Source organism: Callospermophilus lateralis, chromosome 4 (genome assembly GCF_048772815.1).
Source record: "Callospermophilus lateralis isolate mCalLat2 chromosome 4, mCalLat2.hap1, whole genome shotgun sequence".
NCBI classification, from domain to species: domain Eukaryota; kingdom Metazoa; phylum Chordata; class Mammalia; order Rodentia; family Sciuridae; genus Callospermophilus; species Callospermophilus lateralis.
The window spans coordinates 163,987,602-164,003,033 of NC_135308.1; the positions used below are offsets into that span (position 1 = coordinate 163,987,602).

The 15,432-nt window shown below is 47.3% G+C and overlaps 1 protein-coding gene across 1 annotated transcript; it reads right to left on the bottom strand.

Annotated features, from left to right (window-relative positions):
• Positions 1-4,615: 4,615 nt before the first annotated feature.
• Positions 4,616-11,254, bottom strand: Pkdrej (polycystin family receptor for egg jelly). Its single transcript, XM_076855444.2, has 2 exons — positions 6,911-11,254; positions 4,616-6,811 (listed from the first exon to the last, which is right to left on the bottom strand). The coding sequence occupies exons 1-2, from the start codon at positions 11,252-11,254 to the stop codon at positions 4,616-4,618; spliced, it is 6,540 nt and encodes a 2,179-aa protein (XP_076711559.2).
• Positions 11,255-15,432: the final 4,178 nt, after the last annotated feature.

The window sequence follows — 15,432 nt, forward strand, 5'->3', positions numbered from 1 at the left end:
TCCATAAAGTTTTAGACAAAAGTGGTTTCAGAAAATAGACTGCATATGAAATAATCATTAAAATGACATTCAGGTACAATGTAGGGAAATTAGAACCAGGAAACATTTATGCATAATCCTGAAACTAATTTTTGTAGAGACTATTTTCTGGTCACTATAGCTCAAGATATAGCTTCTGTTGAAGAAAGATTTGAGCAAAATGACAAGTGACCCACTTTAATTTTTAGATATTTAAAATGATGGCATTGAAAAATGTAAAAGCAGAAGAACTTAAAGAAATCCTGTTGTTCCAAGAAAAAGTACTAATTGGGAAATAACAGTAACACTAGATAATGATAGAGAAATGTAATGTTTTCTGTCATAATTTTTCATATGTACCTTCCTAGTAATGTTTAAACATGATATTAATATTCATGATTCAATTCTGAATCTAAAACTTAAGGAATCCTATTCATAATTACAATGGATACACAATTGTTTTTATTTGGCACTGTCAAGAACACCATTATGTGGAAATATTTATTACATTAACACAATGATTTTTCTGAAGAAGGCAAGAAAAATAAAATTTGTGGAATAAATAATGTGTGGATTACATATTTTTATTCTCATCTAGTCATTAGCAGCCCAAAAATGCATAATGACAATTCAATTCAGTTATCTTTGATTTCTTGCCAATTTTTAGTTATGTAGGAGTCAGAATTCCACACATAATTTTTGTTTTATTCTTATAAAGGTATATTTTTCAAGGTAAGTGGATATAACATCGTATATAACAATTTGCATATCTTATAGCTTTCAAATATTTGTACATAAGGAGATTTATATTCTGGCCTGGGCCCCACAGATTTTAGGAATGGGCTTGGTGGGGAAAATAGTTGCATAAATGTTATGGTAATATGTGGCGAGCCAGCCATGGGCTGTGTGTGTGAGCTATGAGCATTTTGAGCGCAAAAAGTGGACTGGACTGAGGATGCTGCTCTGTCTGGGGCTGTGCACATATGTGTCCCTTTCGCTCACTCTGCCTGTGATCCCTACACAGCATATGAGATGGGCATGGCCTTCCAAGATGTCAGTCAATCTGCTGACAGGAAGACATCACAAAGCTAGACTCAACCCCCTGAAGTTAAACTCAACCTGGCCCCTTGCCTCATTTGAATGGCATCCCCCCCAATAAAACCCAGGTTTGAAGTGTGCTCCCTCTCTTTCTTGCCTGCCTTACCCCCCTTGTGGAAGCTGTGGCTGAAGAGTGGTCCTGAATGTGGAAAGGTACTTTCCATGTCTGTGTGTTTAATTAGTCAGCCAAAATTCACTTGGAGTGACCCTGATCGGTTTAGTCATGTGTCACGACAGTAATACTTATAAATTATTGATAAATGTGGTCTTAAAATGTGTCACAATACTGAACAAATATTGTACATCATATTTAGGAGAAGACTGAAAGGAAATCTGAACATCAAAAGTGATCAAATGCAGATTAAAACCTAAAGCTAATGTATGGCTAATAGAATATACAGCAAAAGTTGTGTTAGTCATCTTTCTATTAACTGTAACAAACACTTGAGACAAGGTTAGTTCGGGCTCATAATTATAAAGATTCAGTCAATGATCAGTTGGTCCTGCTGTCTAGGCCAGGCAGTAGTCATGAGGGGAGTGTGTGGCAGAGCAGCACCTCTTGCCTCATGGCTGGGAACCTAAGGGGGGGCCCAGAAAGGGACTAGGTGAGGTCCCAGGATCCCACTCAGGAGCACTCCCCCAGTGACCGAACTTCCTTCCACTGGGCTTCCCCTCTTAAAGGGCCCATCATCTCTAAATAGCACCATGCTGGGGACCAAGCCTTTAACATGGGCCTTTGGGGGGCATTCGGGATCCAAACTGTAGCAGGGGAGGACTAGGAAAAGTTAATTCCTGATGGCATCCAATTTGCTTTTAAGTACAATCCTGTTCATCCTCACCATTCTACAAATAACAAAAAGGTCTAAAGGCCTACATTTTGCTTTTAGTGCTAACTAGTGAAATCCTAGAAGCAGACCTTGAAAATTCAAGTCTTCACATTAAACAAAAGAGTTTGAAATAGATGGACATATCCCCACTCTCCTGTAGCTAGAGGAAGATCTCTCAGCATTTGAAGTTTATTTAGGCATTCTGAATTAGTGAGGGGCAAAATTGAGAACAAAGCCCCAGAACATCTGTCTTTTCCGTGCAATACAGAGAGCCAGGAGGGTATTCCTGACTGCTGCCAATTGTCCCAGAGTATGCCTACCCTGTTGCTGAAAATACAGTGAGAACAAGGTAGTCTCAAAAGATTCTTCCAGAAATTGTTGCCAAGTTCCATGAAAATGGCCTTCAAAAGAAACTTAATTTTGGTTTGTCATGCTTAATACTCTTATCTCCCTGATAGTTAAAATTAGTGTGTCTGTGTTTCTTTGTTTCTTGTCTTTGGTTTTCCTGTTAAGAGGAAACCCCTGTTTTCTCCCCTTCCCCAACATGCCTGGGGTTGTCCTGTGACTGCTGTATTTCTCACCAAGAAGCTGAGACTCTGGTTTCATTTGGCAGGACCAGCATCTGCCATCCTGGTCCTCAGCCCAGCCTCCTCCAGCCTTTGCTCCTGGGCCCTGCTTCCTGGACTCTGCTGTAACCAGGCCCCCAGTGCTTCTCTGAGGCCTCTCGGGTTGTGCTGCCCTCTCAAGCCATGTGTTTATGACCACGACCCTTCAGGCTCATCAGTAACTCATTCTCTTGCCACAGCTCTGGGGCAAGAGTTGTTAGCTGGCACTGGTCCTGGGAACACTTGCTCCCATCCCTGGTGCTCCCTTCCTGGGAGGCAGCCAGAGTAACCCTGAGACAGCTCAGCCCCTGGAGGAAGCAGACCCTTTAGCTGGTTGCTGAATTTGCAGAGCATGCCTGGTTGTACCCATCCATGGAGTCATATGAGTCTTGCCTGCTCCCATTGGTTGTCACCTCTGAAGGCAGCATTGCCTGCCATAGGGCTAACACCCCACAGACTAGTGCAGGGGGGTGCGTTGACCACACTGCAGCCAGCTTCCGTCAGTAAAAAGCAATCATTCATCCCCATGTGGACTCTTTAACAGTCTGTTCAGTAGTCAGGTGATCTAATATGAAGGTGTGCTCCAGGAGGGAGTGGCCTGTGGGGGCCAGCCATGCCCATGACCTCCCCACCAATGGAGTTAGAACATCTATATCTACCCTTATGCTTATTGTGTGAGTAGCCTTGAGCAAGTTGCTAGGCTTCATTTTCTCATCTGCCAGAGAAGCCTAAGCCTGCCTGGTTCTCTGGAAGATATGGAAAATGTGCACCTGGGGCGGGGGCCTGCCACTGCCATTCCTGCACAGGTCAGGGTGACCAGATGCCAATGTGGTGTCCCTCTTTCCCTCTTTTCTGGCCCTTGATTGAGGACAGGCACTGTGTGTGTGTGTGTGTGTGTGTGTGTTTCCTTTAGTAGTGAGATTGAACCAGGGACGCTCTACCACTGGGCTACAACCCCAGCCCTTCAATGTTTATTTTGAGACAGGGTCTTGTTAAATTGCCAAACCTGGCCTGCAACTTGAGATCCTCCTGCCTCAGCCTCCTTAGTGGCTGGGATCTCAGGTATGCAGCACTGTTCCTGGCACCACAGGTGTATTTTCCCCTCATGTAGAAATCACTGCAAGTCTCAGAAGAAACCATGCATTTAATTCTGATAAAACTTAAAGTGACATCTACATAAACAAACGTGTTTCTAAGTAAAAATATAATATATATTAGCCCTTGTTTCTTTTAAACAATAAACCACCATTGCTTATTCATATATATATATATATATATATATATATATATATATATATATATATATGCATATGCCATAAATAATCAAGTGCCCGAGCCCTGAATGGACATGCTGCTATATTCTATATATATATAGACTGTGCTGTATTTCACCATGAGCCCATATGCACCTTTTTAACAAAAGCCACGCTCCTTAGTCAGAATATAAAAAGTTGACTTGAACAGCAGTAACATGAAGGAGTAAATGGAAAATTTCAGACTTGAAGGGCTCCCATCCCTTCCCTAACTCAAGGGGAAGTCCTAGAACTCCCCACAAGGCGCCTGGAACTCTAGCCATCAGGAGTAGGGACGAGGAGGCTCCATATCCCTGGTCTGCAAAGGGGGCTCCCAGGGAGGCCAAGCGGTCTGGGGCTTTGTGTAGGCAGCAGCTGTGGGTCTTGCAGCTGGAGGCTGCCCCACCCTGGCCAGTTCCAGAGTGGGGCCTCATGCTTTTTTCTTCAAATCTGGTCCTCAAAACCAGTGGGTATAACTACCCCAAACTACTGTGGGCTCCCAAGAAATGAGGGCTTCACCTGGACCAGGAGTCACCGAATCCATCTAGAGGGAAATCGACCAGGCATTCCACATTGCGTGCCTCTTCTCTCCTTGAACAGTCTGCTCCTACGTTTCATGGTCCTGACAGCAGGGCCCAGACTGGGGATACTTCCAAATGTAGGGCTGTACTTTGTGAAGGATCTGGGTAGAAAACATGGCTGAGCCACTAAACATTCCTTAATCCCACAGACTGCATTTGGAAAGCACTTCTTCTATCTCTTGACCTGTTACTGATCAAACAACGAGGTAGACCATTTTCTTCCCATTGATGTTTCTGGTCTTCAGCCCCAGGTACCGGTGGCTGTTCTTCTCTGGCTGCCCATACAGCATGGTGGCGAGGAACTCCGACTCATCCTTGTGCTTAGACTGAGGGGTCAGAAATGTAAATGCAGCTCTTAGTTTGCGACACAGGTAGGTCATGGCTTCCACCTCGTCCGATGGCTCCTCATACACAGGTTGCTTCATCTCCTCATAAGCAGAGAGGATCACAGCCTGAAATAAGTTGATCAAGATACAGATCATCACCAGCATGAATGATGACAGGAAAAGAACCCCAAGAACTCTGTTACTGGAAAATTCAGTGTCCTGAAAAGCCGAGACGCAGTAGGAAAATATCGTCTGAGTGGCATGAATCATGTTACTGTAGTGCCATTCATGCTGACCAAAGACCAGGTAACCAAAAGCCATGTACACAAAGAAATACACAGATACCACAAAGGCCATGTGGCAGATGCCAGGTAGGGCGGCCTGGATAGCCCTTTGAGCCAGGCGCACATCATAGAAGAATCTGGAATACCTGAGGGTCTTCAGAATGGTCAAAAATAACAGGAAAGCCAGAATAATCCTCATGGTGTGATCTATTTGAGAAACCGCATGGAAAGGAATGAAGTCTTCGGGGCTGGACAAGTAGAACTGAATCACACCAGTGGCCAAGTAGTGCTTACTGACAAAGAGCATGATCAGCAGGGTAAATATGCATTTTAAAGCAAAGTTGAGCAGATTATAAACACTTTTCATGTAGGAGGCTCCTTCTTGCAAAATTACGTAGCCCTCATCCACAATATAGGCTAGAAAAAAAATGAGAATGGCCACATACAAGTAGATCTCTGCTGATGTTTTCCTGTTGAAGTCAGCAAGTGGGAAGGAGTGTGTGGATATGCTGGAGTTGACTACCCCCAGCTGTGAAACCTCAAATAGGACTGAAATGCTACAGAACAGGTTGACATCTGGATTAAAAGTGGTTAGTTCCAGAATCACAGCCCATGTCTTCTCATCAAGCCATTTGCTTCCTTGGAGTTCTTTGAGCCTCAACGTGGAATTAAACTGCTGCTGTTCTGGAAAAAAATAGAACGCATACCCTCCAGATCCATAGGTATTTAGCAGTCCATAGGAATAATACACCCATTTTTTTTCTCGAGGCTTATAAGTAAACCCATTGGCGGCATTGTCTGTCTCACGCTTGCTAACTGCATTCCAAAAGCTAGAATAGTTTTTTGTGTCTTCTGGGTCAGTGCCGTACTTGGGACGACAATGGATCTCTTTTGAGATGCTGTTCTCCACGAAGTTCTCAGAAGGCAGGCACACTCGTTCCCCAGCTTTTGCTCTCACTTGCCTCAGGAGCGGAAGGCCAAGGATTTTAGAAGAACTATCGATAAGAAATGTTGGGTTCAGGTCATTGTGGAACAAAGGCAAGAGTACACCATCAAGCCATCTGTAGATGTCTTGCAGCTTTGTCACAGCAGCAAGATCCACAGAGAACTGATCCCGGATGAACTGATTATAGTAGAAGCTATCAGTGTGACGTAGCAGGGCAATAAGGAGCAGCAGAAGGGCCAGGAAGATGAAGTGGGTCAGAAGATAGCTCAGGAACAGGATGGCCCTTCTCCTGATCCTCCTCTTCCTTCTGAATATTCTGATCTCATCCTCAGTGAGAGGCTGGTACATCCTTGAGCCTTGGAGGTTGAGGATGTGCTCATGGAAGGTCTGCATCTCCCTCGGAGGCACTATCAGCTCCCGCAGCCTGATCTCAATGTAGCCATGCTTGGTTGACCAGGAAAGGTTCTTACAGTACTTCGGCTTACTTGTTTTGGCAGCCGACAACAGTATAATCTTACAGGGCTGCACCAGAAAGACTGACTGACAGAATGAGCACACAGATGCAAAGAGCCATTCCACTGACTTTTCATAGCCGTAAGTCAGCCCGTAAAATATGATGAAGAATGATGATAAGCTACAGGTGGCAAACACCAGGAACCATGCCACATAGACACACCACGAAGGCAAGATAACCTGGGGCTTCTTGTTAAGGTGCTGAGGACTCTCTTGCTGAGAAGGAACATCTTGATCATCTTCTCTATTTCTGTTACTGGCATTTGTGTTGGTCCTGTGGATGTTGGAGGCGTTGGTCTCTTCACTCACACTTTGCTGCTCCTCTTTAAAAGTGACCCGAAGAAAAGACTTAGAAGGCCCAGGCTTGACCCTTGAGATTCGGCTTGTCGGTTTCTTGATGGTTGGGGCTCCCCTGGCGACTGGGGTTTGCCTGGCACTCGCCGTCCTCTTGGTGCTTGCCTTTTCTGTGGTGTACCCCTTGGAAGTTTCGTAAGCATGCCACTTGTCCAGGCGCTCTTTCCAGTACCCGCTTTCTTCTGACAGAAGGGGATGCTTTTGAGGAGCCACCTCATCCAGACTCACTTGAGGTCTCTTCTGGGAATAAGTAAAGAAAAATGTTATTAATAGATGAACGGGGATTGTAATTATGACACTTTCAATTCCTATCATCATTGATCTGATGTAGCGTCCCTCTTTTGTTTGTTCTTTTACGTTTAGATTAAAGAACATGATGTTACAAACAAGGGAGCTGAGCAACATGGCTAAGCAGCAGGACAGTCTTTGTAGTCTGTTGAACGACTTAGTAACAATATTAGTAAAAACAGAGAACCACAAGTGGTTCTTCCCTATCCTCCTGGTCATATCTATCAGGAAGTAGTCCTTTCTTTTCAGAGGCTCATCTGGGAGGGTAACAGGAAATGTTTCTTCCAAAGTGGTGTCAACAGAAAGCCACTTCCGGCATATGAATAGCCAAATTTGTCTGTTAAACAGATTTTCCACTTTGATTCTACTTAAATACCAGCTTGGAGCTCTTCCCTCATTGTTGTGCCACACGCGGATGGAATGGATGTCCCCCAAGTCACTTTTTGTTGTAAGGAGGAAAGTGTTGATGCTCCCACGGTAGAGAGTCTTAAAATGTGGATGGCTTAAACAATGCACATCACTCTTACTCTTTGTTCCACTAAGTTGGACAAAGACATTGGCCCTGGTCCCAGCCCCCCAACGACTCCCTGTAAAAACAGTGATCAGGTAGCACATGCTGTCATAAGGATCATTATCGGGCAGAATTATCACATGGTCCCGAAGAAACTGGTCCATCTCATCCCTGTGCAAGGCCCAGAAGGCCAGCACTGTGTAGAGGAGTATGATGAACAGCACAGTGAAAAGGGTTACAGGGTTTTGGCTGACATTCCTGATGACTGTGAGCTGTAGATCCACAGGATTTGGAATCACGATCACTCTGGCCGTCACAAAGTGGGTGTGCAGGCGATGGTAGGCCAACTTGAGTGCACCCAGCTGCCGCCTGGTCCTCACCACGCTCTTGCAGACACAGTGCACTGTATCCCAAGTGGTCTTCTCACCCAGCATACAGGTGTCCTCCTTCCAGTCACTCTGGATCCCATACATGTCCATGCAGTGCACACTGAAGAGAGAGATTCTCACTAGCTTGTCACTGGGCTCCAGGACAAAATGAGGTGCCTGCAGAACCATGGATATGGTACACTTGGGTGAGTGGCTGCGCTGAGCTATGATTTGCAGTATGGATGGTGGCAGGCAAACCACGCGGGCCTCCCTAACGGCACAGGCTGCTTCAGACAGGTCACTCCAACTGTGGTCTACAACTGGAGGGACGTCGTGAGGCATGATGTAGACAGCGACCACATCAGCGGGGGCACCCTGACTGCCTGCGTACACAAACACCTTGAACAACACAGTCACTTCTGTAACAAAATGGATCAGCACCTCCCTGACTCTTCTGATGTCCACTTCGAATTCAAACCCCCCTGTTGTTTTCTTCAAGGACCCCTCACGCTCCTTGCTGGGTCCCACCGTGAGATTAAAGTTCGCAGAGGTCAAGTTTTTTCTGACGAGGTACACATCTACTACATCAGGTGTGATCTCTATCACTTTTCCCTTTTCTGTGGCACCTGTCATTCTGAACCCAATCACCCCTGCAGAAGTGCTTTCTGTAGCATTTAACCAAGGAAATGGGTAATCTGTGAACTCATAAAACATCATAGAAACTGGAGCTTTTGCAGGAAGACCAGGAACCCTGCTTGCATTCAGTGTAGCATGGAAGCAATTTCGGCAGCATTCCTCATTTCTGAAAGCCTGGGAAACGTCCCACTTTTCAACTCTCTCCACATACATGTTCAGCTTGGGAGTCCTCAGCACAGTGGTCTCATTGCTGGGCACTTTGTCAGCCAGTATTGTGTCTGACAGAGATTCTACTACTTTGAAAGGCTCTTCGACCACTCGACCCTTTTGAATGATCGGGTGGAGGATATTGGACAAGCTCATCAGGATTCCAGTGCTCATGATGTCTATCTGCTCAGAGCGAAAGTTCTTGTCTTTTCGCTGATACTCCTGCAGGGCCTGATTTGCTTGCCATAGCCTCTCTAGGGCTTTCTGCTGAGCAAGTTCAGTGAATTCGGAGCCTTTCTGAGTTAATTTGGTGATGATCATCACTACCTGGCCAATTTCATCCAAAGTGTTCACAGGAAGCTTGAAAGACTGTTTGACAAGTTCTTCCTGGAGATTGACTTTGTCACCTTGGAGTGTTGGTTCAGTTTTCATGCTATTCAAGACAGAAGCCACTACATATATTAAGTAACCTGCCGGTAACATGTCCTGCTTTTGAAGCAAAGTGGACAGCAATGAAGTGGGTCCTGTGGTGAGATGGACTAACTGATCTAACACAGTCTTTGAAGGGTTTTTGTCGGTAGGAGCCCGTACGGTGGCATAAAAGGTCACCTGAGAAAAAGCCCCTAGGGAGTCATAAACCTGAGCATAGAACTTCAAGGCATAATGATTCGCTGGCACACCAGCAGGGAGAAGGGAAGGAGGTGCCGTGGACCGTGTCCCCAGATACAGGGTGGTCCCCATGGTGTTCTCCTCCACTGAACTGATTTCTCCAACACTCTCCACATCGGAAACAATGACTTTATATGTAAGGGGAATGTCTTTATCCTTGAAATTACTACACTGGACAACAAATTTAGTAACAACTGCAAATCCTCTAGCTGGATTAACTTGGCATTTCCCAACTTGAGGCCCATGGTTGATGATGAAGCCATATCTAAACACCATGGTCATGCCCTTCCAACTTGTCAGAGAGACAGAAACCCAAAACCGAGCTTCAGAGAACTGTGAAAAGGCAAAAGCTTTTATCAACAAATAAGCACTATTCCTCCCCGTTACAGTTTGCCGCGTCCAGTCAAATAACACCTCATCACCTGCTGAGGATAAAATCGACCAGTTGTAGAAGTCCCTGCTGACACAGTCTTTGCAGTTTAGGAACAAAGAGAATCGATCTGATACGACTAAACTCTGGCCGCAGTTTTCGGTGCAGGAGATGTGTGCTGTAGGCAGTGGTCCCGGGAGCACTCGCACCCTTTTGTCAGAAAATGCTGACTTGGAACCCTTCTTCACCATCATTCTGAAATAATACACTCTGTCCCCTTTAAGTGTTTCTGGGGCAAGTGTCAGTTTGGGGCTGGAAGCCTGCAGCCAATTCAGACTAGTCTGCTCTGGGTGACAGACTTCCTTACTAAATACTGTAATTTGATCTAAATGGTAGTTGCTTAGATTTGTAGTACAGTACCAAGAAAAAACGAGCCCCTCTAAGGGCCTGTCTGCATCTGGGTCAGAAGACTTGCTTCCATCCAGAATCAGCTCATCTGTGAAATTCACTGTGACATCAGACCCTCCAAGAAGGACTGCCTTCAGCGGGTGTCCGCTAACCTGGACGTACACGGCGTCAGTCGCGGATAAGACTTTTCCATCCGGCTTGTTGATGGTCATGCTGAAATTAAACACATACACTCCCTGCTGCAGAGTGAACTTGGGGATGCGCAAGAGGGGCAGATTCGCCTGCAGCTGAACACGCAGAGGACGGGTCCAGTCGGGCACGTGGTTTACGGAGCGGACGGGAAAGATCTGCCACTTGTAGACAATGTACACGTTCTTGCGGCAGTCGTACTGGACGGACGCGTTGATGGAGCTATCTTTCATCCAGATGAAGGGCACGGGATCTTTGTCCCTGCGGATCTGCACGCGGTGGATGACGCAATCGGCCAACTGGCAGGACTCGGAGGGCGCTGTGCTCCTGCTGCCGGAAGAGTTGGCCGCCATCGAGCCTTCGCGCGCCGGCGCGCTCGCCCGACACCTGCTCCGGCGGCCGTCGGGCTTCACCGAGCGGGACGTGGGGCGGGATCTGCCGGGTCCTGGCACCCGCGGGCTGGAGGTCCAGGCTGGACTCCAGGACGGGCGGCGGGCGCGGGGCAAGGCGCGCACGCGGCGGTGGGGCTGGAGGGCCGGGTCCGCGCGCCTTGGGGCTGGGGTGCCGCTCCGGGGGACGCCGCCCTCCCGGGCCGCGCGGGGCTGCGGGCGAAGGCGGGCGAGGCTTCCGCGCTGCTCGGAGCCGGGGGCGCTCCTGAGGGCGCCCGACGGCCAGGCCAACGTCCCGCGGTGGCCCGCGGGCGGTGGGAGGTGGCCCAGGCCCAGGCCCAGGCCCAGGAGCAGGAGCGCGGGCCCAGGCCGCATGGCGCCCGCCGGGGAAGCTGCGAGAGCCGCCCGGCGCGGACTGGCCCAACGGCCAGTGGGCGCGGGAGCGGCAGCAGCCGCGAGAGCAACTGGGACAGCAGAGCTCGGGCAACAAAGGTCACGGGGAAGGTACTTGAGGGTGTCTCAGGGACACAGTAAGTCTTAGGATTAGGAAGGTTCTTAGAGAAACTGGGACATGTGAGGTCACAGGGGCAGCTGGGTCTCAGAATCAGGAAGGTACACAGAGCAGCTGGAACACTGGAGGTCCCAAGGTAAGTGGAGTCTCAGAGTGGATCTGGTGGGACTCCAGGAAAGCAGGGACAAGGGAGATGGTAAGGGCTCACTGGGGTCTCAGGAACAGGAGGTGGCCAAACCCTTGTGCCGCCTCTGTTGGCACTGGTGTGCAGGCCCCAGGATCCAGGATTGCTAAGTGAGGTTGATTCTAGTGGGTTTAACTGTGAGGGGAGAGGAAGGGGCCAAAGAGTCAAGGAGAGAAGGGAACTGGCTCAGGGCTCACAGGGTTGTCTTACTTGATGGAAAATAATTTGAGCACACATCAGAGGTATAGAGGAGGTTTATTCAGGACAGTCGATACACATTCAGGGGAGGATGGGGCCATCTCAAGAAGGAGAAGCAGCCTTTTGGAAGTTTGGCCCTTCTTTTAGAGGAACCTTGGTGAGGGGTGGGTATGGGCTGGTGTGTGGGAATGAGACCAGTGATGTGAAGAAAGGTTCTGGCGATCCGGCCAATCTTAGGATGCTCAGGCCAATGTGGTCTTCATGACTCGATCAATAGATGGGCCCTGGAAAGTCTCCTAAATTATAGATTTTTCAAAATATTGTATTTATTAGGGGTTAAGAGTGCACAGGTGGATTCACAGATTCTCCAGGAATATGGGGTGATTGGCCTGGGAGAAAGGCAGTATGGGGACTTCTGTATTGATATCTTATTTCCTTGGCCTTCCTTTATGTCTCTATTATACCTATTTCTTATTCCTTCTATCCTACCTTATCCTGATCCACCAAGAAGGCTCCTTAGCAAAAATCCCACTCCTTGAGAAGACCAGTTCCCCCATGTTGGAAGTCAAGAGGCACTGTGAGCTCCTAAGGACCCAGGGAGATCTGACTTCGGGTACACTTTCCCCCACTTCTCCTAGTTTCCATGTGCACACACCAAGGAAAGATTGTGTGAAGACGGGAAGGATGCCATCCGTACACTAGGAAGGGGGCTCACCAAGAATTTAATCCCACCATCACCCCGATCCAGAAGATGAGAAATAAGCATTTAAGCCACCCAGTGAGTGGCATTCTGTCATGACAGCCCAAGATTAGGGGAAATGTCAAGACTCAGGGTCTCCGGTTGGGGTTACCAGAGACCATGTCGGGAAGAGGTCCCCGTGGAGAATACCTCAGGCCATGGAGTCCTTCAGAATTTACAGGTCAAGCCAAAGCATAGCTGGAGAGGAGTGGGGCTGGATGGGGGCCTGGGGTGCACAGGAATGAGGGGAGAGGGCTTCCAGGCAAGGAGCAGCTGGCTATGCCAGATGTGCTGAGTCACCGGAGAGGACATGGGTGAGGCTGCTGTTGGACTTGGGAACAGACTGTGGTGCCCTGGACAAGAGCTGTGTCTATGGTGCTTGGTGCGGGGGGGGGGGGGGGGGGACAAAAGTTTGAGTGAGGTGGGCTAAAGGGGGAACCGGAGGGAACAAGGAAGTGGAGGCAACCACATACAACTCTTTGGGTTAGTGCAGAGACCTTGTGGAGCCAAGGTGTGTGGGGCAGTACCTGGGGGGAGTAGGAGAGGTGAAGAACTTTTTTTTTTTTATATATATATAATGGGGATGGAACTCAGGATGCACTGTACCACTGGGCTATAATCTCAGCCCTTTTTATTTTGAGTCAGGATCTCACAAAGTTACCTAGGGCCTCCCTAAGTTCTGAGGCTATCTTTGAATTTGTGACCCTCCTGCGTCAGCCTCCAGAAGCATTGGGATTACAGGTGTGGCCAACACACCCAACACAAAGGTCATTTTAACTGTTTATAAACTACTATGTACAAAAAGATTAAACTAAATACCACCCAAGTGCCCATATCCCAGCCAAAGAAACAATGCCAATGCAGCTAAAAATCTCTTGAAGAATTATTTCATCTGCAAGAAAATCCCACCCCCACTAGGTAATGATCAATCCAGGCCTAGTACTTCTCACCCACACGTTTCCTTATTGTTTTATTACACAGGGATAGATCACTTAGCAATCTGTCAATTGCAGGCTACTAATGTAATCCTGTAATGCCACCCTAATGTACATGTGCTTCTACAAACTGTATTTGTGAGAATCATTCATGGTGATTCAGGTAGCTTTAGTTATTCATTTTCACAAACTTGTAGTTTTCTACTGATGGTAGTCAAAATTGGTTTCTATGTTCTTTTCTATGACCAGTAATATAGCTATCCAACCCCAAACATGTTCCCTCTCTAACTAGCATGTTGGCTAAGCAGAACTCCAATTTTAAGAAAAAGAACTTATATATCTCCTCTCCCTACCCCCAGCTCATTCAGTCTCACTGTAGGAGGCCAGTTCTTTCCCACCCCTTGGATAAAAAGTGTTCTGTTCACCATTAGCTTAAATGAAAAGTTACTTTTCTATAATTAACCTATCCAGGCCCATGTAATAGACCTGACTTCATTCTACATTAACTTCTCCCAGTCCAAGCTCTGGTCTTTGTCTTCTCCCCAGGTCATCTCTCACCCCTAAGTAGAATTGAAAGGGGAAGAGAGAGAGAGAGAGAGAGCAGAAAAAGGGCCTAGTTGGTGGTACCTGTGTGGCTGATGGCATCGAAGTTGACTTTTCCTTGGAGGATGCAGTGAGCTCTTGTGAAGGTCTCTTACCAATGGTCCCTCCATTAGGTAGGGCCTCTCCTAATATCCTTTGATCCTGGGTATGCAGATTTTTGGGTCACCCTGTACAAGCCTACCACCCCTCCAGATGACCCTCTTGGGTCAAGACCTGCTTTCCCTGTAGGGCCATGCTAAGGCCCAAGGAAATACCGGCACCCTTCGCTCTGCCAGAATTTCCTGGGATTGTAGCCTCCTCCCCACTCCAGTCCCACAGCCCCTGCTTCTGCTTGTCCCTCAAAGCCACTGTTACCAGTGGACACCAGCTTCTGGCCCCAGGCTCTCCAGGGAGGCAGGTTGAGGGGTCTCAGGAAGGTCCTACCACTGGGCAGGGATGAAGGGAAGGAGAGGGAAAATGTATATGGTACCTGGCACCTTCAGTGGTCTCCAAAGATACCCTCCCCGCTGCCTCTTCAGCCTCTGCCCTTGGCACCCTGGACATGGTACCTGCAAGGGTGATCCAGCTCATCTCTGGCCACCCAGAGTTTTGCTTTTGGCCTTTTTGGGGGGGGCCCTGGTCATTCAGAGTGGAATATTGAAGATCTGGGGGTCTGAGCACCTTCATTTGTACCAGAGAAATGCAGCATCCGCTTCTCCAAAGTGATAAATGATTTACAGTGAGCTGGGAGGAAGGAATGGTGAGGAACCCCAAGCATCAACTCAAGTGCAAAATTTAAGGGGCAAGGACAACCAAAACATAATTAAGATAATATTTCATTGAAGAAATGTTCCCATAAAATTAACCATTCCAAAGTGTAGAATTCAGTGATATTAAGTATATTTGCAATGTTTTCAACCATCATCTCTATCTAATTCCAAAACATTTTCATCACCCCCAAAGAAAACTCCATGACCATTAGCAGACCACCTCCCCAAGTCCCTGGCCACCAACAATCTACATCTGTCTCTGAGGATTGCCTGTTGTTCACTTGCAACCACTCAGTCTATGACCTTTTGTACCTGGCTTCTTTCAGCTAGCAACTGCATGAAGGGTGCTTCTGAATTGTCAAGCTTGCAAAGTCTGCATCTTCTTTGGAGAATGTCCATTTACCCAGGGCTGGGGCTGGGCTCAGCGGTAGCACACTTGCCTGGCATGTGTGAGGCACTGGGTTCGATTCTCAGCACCACATATAAATAAATAAAAGTATATCAACAACTAAAAAAAAAAAAAAATTTTAAAAAATATCCTTTGCCTGTTCTAATTGGGCTATTTGTTATTTTGCTATTGGGTTGTAAGAATTCTTAGTATACTCTGGATACTAGACTTATCCAATATATGATT